The following is a 4,705-nucleotide window of genomic DNA, read 5'->3' as shown; positions in this document are numbered from 1 at the left end:
CTTTCCCTTTAAAAATACCTGTTTTCATGATTATCACTTCATATAAGAGATTATGCAGTATTTAGCCTTACAAAAGGTGATTTGGGTCTTTACTTCCATGGTTCATATTCTATTCTATTATTTCTTAGCTCTTCCTTCCAGTATTTGTGTGTGACTTCACATTCATTCCATTGTTGAACATTTTAACATCATTTAGTATAGATTTGTATGTCTTTTTATATCTGATTTGCTAAATGTTCTGTATTTTCCCTAGAACATCCTGACTTTTAAGACATCATATGATGAGCGTTTCAGAATATTAACTTTGTTGATCTTTATGATCAGACACAACCTGCCTCAAAACAACAGTTGCAAAAGCTGATATTCATTTGCATTATTTATATGAAGGGAAGGTCTGAAAATATATAAACAATATCCATGGATTCGATGTAAATTGTAAATATGTTTAAAAACTGCGTTTTACTACAGAAGATAACTAAGTACACTTGTGGATTACTTAGTAGTAGTTGAATTTTATTTAGTATAAGACTATAATATTAGTATAAAAACAATACTTATTATAATTTGGCTTCCCATACGGTTGAATTATAATAGGTTGTAAAAGGACTGGAACATGGAGTCTTTAGTATATGTGTTAAATAGTAACTATGTTAATAGGAATGTATTGCACTGTTTTAGAGTTAGCTATAGTAACACCATGTGAGAGCAGTATATTCTGTTGGTCCACACACCAAATCTTTTGTGGTTGCTTACTTGCTGAGAATAATATCACAACAAATCAGCAAACCTGAATTCTTCTGATACAAGATTGAATTTTTAACGAAAAGCCGTAGGGAGAAACTGGAGCAGCTGTGGGGAGGATGCCATCACAACTCCTGCCCAACAAGACAATTTTATGTTAAAATACTTCTATGTTAAAACATTTTAGAGCAGCCTTTTTATTTAAAGTCAAGCCTGCAGCTTTTAAATAGAGCATTCTCTATACTCAGGATCTTAAAATTTATTTAATATGAAAATGAGCCCTAGGCTATAAACAGATGTCACCAAATGAAGTGGATCAGCTGTGCCTAGACACAGAATTGGGTCCTAGCTACACCTGCTCAGGAGTGGCAGGGGCCTAATCCTGGGCAACAACACTCAGGGTGCACCTCTGCAAGCAAGGAGACCCCGGGTTCCTCACTTGCAGAGGTGAGCCCAGAGATTCTGACTTGGGGGGCACTGCCAGGCCTTCTGGGGCCTGATCCTGCGTTTGGATTACCCTCAGAAATGAATTGGAAGCCAACATAAACCAAGTACCTCTCAGAGTCGATTGCTTGTTCCCATTCCATTTGATGGGATTAGGTTTGGCTCCTAGCATTGCTGTTAGGGAGGAAATCCAAATATCAAATAACATCCTGGCCTTGTTGAAGGTAGTGGGAATTTTGCCATTATCTTCACTGGGGCCTAGCTTTCACCCATGGCCTCTACATCTTATCCAGCCCTGGCTGCTTCTTCCCTTTTCCTTGTCATAAGAAGCTGTTGAAAACTAATGGTTCTGAGGTCCAGAGAAAGGCCTGATCTCAAGGCTTAAGACCATGCCCCTTTGAAGTTCTTCCTCCAGTGATATTCAGAGCAGAAATACCACATTTTCATAAGCATCTGTCAGGAAGCAAAGTAACTCTTAGTTTGTTTAATAAGTGGCCATTGATCAGAGTTTGATGAAGTTAGTTAAAGGAACTTTAACAAAAACGTTATGCAGTACCATATTTGTTAAAATTGGTATAGTGATGTTCTATTGAAATGCTTTCCTATGTTGTTTTGCAGTCAAATTGTTCTGAAGGGGAGATGTTTTCTGACACAGTGAAAAATTTATCAGAAAGCCTAAGAACTATGTTTTAAAAAATTTATATATATAACTATATATATATATAGATATAGATATATATATATATAGTCTATAGTCATATAATATATATATATATATTTAATATATAAATTTCCAATCTGAATGCTAGGAAGTTTTATATTATTCTGAGCAATTCTTCCAGGTCAGATATTAGTCCTCATGTGTTTTTTGAATTGATGTTTTCTTCTAGAAGTTGTATATTTCCTTGACCAATAAATCTTGACATGAACACAGCATAATTTTCAGTCTTATTAATCGAATTAGCTGCCATTTGTTATTGCACAACATGTTGTAACTGTGTTCGGTAACCTTTTACTATGCGCATCGCACAATATGTTGTTGTTGAGGGCCCAGTCCTCCCAGTGAAGTCAATGGCAAAGTTCTCAGAAGCTTCAGTGGGGAGGTTTTGGTCTTTAGCATACACCTAATGTGTAGTATGAACTGGCTTGTAAAATGTGCAAGGAACTAAACATTTCTAAATTAGCAGCGTGTTGATTCTAATCCTTGCAGTCTGAGTGCATTAATGTCACTTTCTGTTAAATGCTCTGGTATGTTACACTTCTTGCTAGTCTTTTGCTATTCTGTTTAGCTGCCTTTATTGCAAGCTTATTCTACAGTTGCACTAAGGCAGTGGTTCTCAAATGGTGCTCTGTGGATTGCAAGTGGTCTACAGAACACCTGCTGGTCACATGGTATTGGCTCCTCCTTGCTCTCAATTGTCATGTCACTTTTAAAAGCAGCTAAAATGTTCTTAGTATTGTTTTCCCACGTAAGTGATGGCTTTAGTTACTACATAGCGGTTTTGCGATCTTGAGTAGTATAGGAGGTGGTCCACACAATTGGCAGTGGGAGGAGAGACGGTCCATGAGGCATTACCTCTGTTACGGTCCACTTTGTCAAAGTGTTTGAGAACCACTGCAGTAAGCATTTGAGTTGCTTATGTTTATACTGTGTTGCTGCTCCTTAATCATGCATGTTGCACCTCCATTTCTGTGCAGATTGCAGCCCCCCTCCTGAAGAGTCCAGCCCAGGTATGTGCGTTTTCCATTCATGGCTTCCGCTTCTGAAAATTGCAATTTCTGTTTGTATTCAATAATTGAACAAGTGTTTTGCAGATGAGTTACCTGACGTTACATTGGAACAATGCCTTCCACTGTACCAGTTAACTTCTATACATACATAGCATCTTACCCTGGAATTCAGAGTCATTGTTTCCTATGTTGAAATGGGACAGGTTCGCTATAAACAGTGCTAGCTTTATATGTTGAGATATAAGGAAATATTCTGTGATGTTCTCCAGTTGACAAGTTTTAGTAAGTTGAGATGTGAAAGTTTAGGACTTGTTTCAAATGCCATTGAAGTCACTGGGGATCTGATTACTGATTTTAGTGGGATTGTGCCTTTTTCATATTAGGTGCTACACTTAGAATTCTGCATGAGCATTTGGAAATGAAGCAACCAGAATGGCTAATGGAGAGGCCATTTGTGGGTGTGTAACAGCAGTGTAGGGCACTATAAACCTAACTTTCCAAATAAAAGCTTTGAAATAGTTTAATCACAATGTCAGCCTCTTCTTCTCTCACTTTATAACTTCACAGACTCACAGGATATTCGCTAAGTATAAATCTTAAAGATCTTTGTCCCACCTAGACAACGGTATATATTTTGTCTCATTTGAGATCAGTTTTGAGTGGTAAAGGTTTCATTTCTAACTAAGCCAACTTAAAATTCTTTTGGGATGAATAAAATTGTCAAGGGATCATGCTCTTAATGCTGATCTCTCCACCCCACTAGTAGGCTGTTAAAAGTTTCCTCTCCTCTGCCCTCTGTGTATGTGTGCCTTCATTCTCTCCAGTAGGTAGGTCTACATGATGATTTTCATTTTTAAAGTGCAATACAAACATGAATTCTCATAAACTAATGTAGGAAGGTGAGTGTCACTACTTTTTACAGATGAGTAAATAGAAACAAATCAGTTGGGACAAATGCATTTAAACCTGAGTATCTAAAGATATGTGGCTAAGGCCCTTCTTTAGCATAATATGCATTTATTGTCCTTGAAGTTTGTTTGATCTCTGTGCTCAAGCATGCCATTAAATATGTATGAAATTAAGCAAATACTTTTGCTGAATCAGGAGCTAAATACTTATTTCAACATCTAAATAAATAGTCTAACTCTCAGGGGTGCTACATACCTGAAGCTCTTGCCCAAGTGGAACTAGCAGCAGCAGGTACTCAGCACTTTTATTTTTTGACTTCAGGCTCCTGGGGGTTTTTTTTACATTCCAGGTCTCTTTCTTTCAGTCTGCTGCTTCCTGTTCCGGACTGTAAAGCAGTTGTAATTTTTTTCCTTTAAAGGACTTCACATGCCTTATTGAAGCTGGAGAGATGTTATTACAATATTCATTTTTAATTACTCTAGAAAAAGAAAATGCTTTAAAGGAAAACTCTTAAGTCCATTAATTCATGTAAACTTTACCATACCATGAGCAATGGGACCATCCCACTGTAGTCCTTTCTCCTCATTTTGAAGAGCTGCATAGCGTGAGAGTCCACTATATGACTTATTTTTTTTCTTATGTCTGTGATATGTGCCCCAGTAGCATAGATAGGCAGCCATAGAAGCCTTTTTTCCCTCCCTTATGCAGACATTTTTCTGCCTCATCTGCTTTCTTTTTGTCTCATCATTTCTGGAGGCTGCTGCTTGCAGGAAGGACAGTGTATTTCCAAACTCTTCTATTCAGGCCTTCCTTCTGGTTTCCCAATAGAAGTAGTAAGAATGGAGAAGATCTCAAGACAAATCCTGCCATCTTCTGCCAG

At 37.5% G+C, this 4,705-nt stretch overlaps 1 protein-coding gene across 11 annotated transcripts in view; it reads left to right on the top strand.

Moving 5' to 3' along the window:
• The window catches only part of INPP4A (inositol polyphosphate-4-phosphatase type I A), a 203,496-nt gene that overhangs the window by 167,423 nt on the left and 31,368 nt on the right, over positions 1 to 4,705 (top strand). For 9 of the 11 annotated variants that reach the window (XM_014521173.2, XM_025207237.1, XM_025207242.1 and 6 more), the window contains exon 18: positions 2,884 to 2,916. The exons of the other annotated variants lie outside the window; for them this stretch is intronic. In XM_014521173.2, coding sequence (XP_014376659.1) covers positions 2,884 to 2,916 — 33 coding nt within the window. The remainder of the gene's footprint in view (positions 1 to 2,883; positions 2,917 to 4,705) is intronic. 11 annotated transcript variants of the gene reach the window in all.

The sequence above is a fragment of the Alligator sinensis genome, unplaced genomic scaffold (genome assembly GCF_000455745.1).
Source record: "Alligator sinensis unplaced genomic scaffold, ASM45574v1 scaffold144_4, whole genome shotgun sequence".
NCBI classification, from domain to species: Eukaryota; Metazoa; Chordata; order Crocodylia; family Alligatoridae; genus Alligator; species Alligator sinensis.
This window is presented reverse-complemented; position numbering and strand designations above follow the sequence as displayed.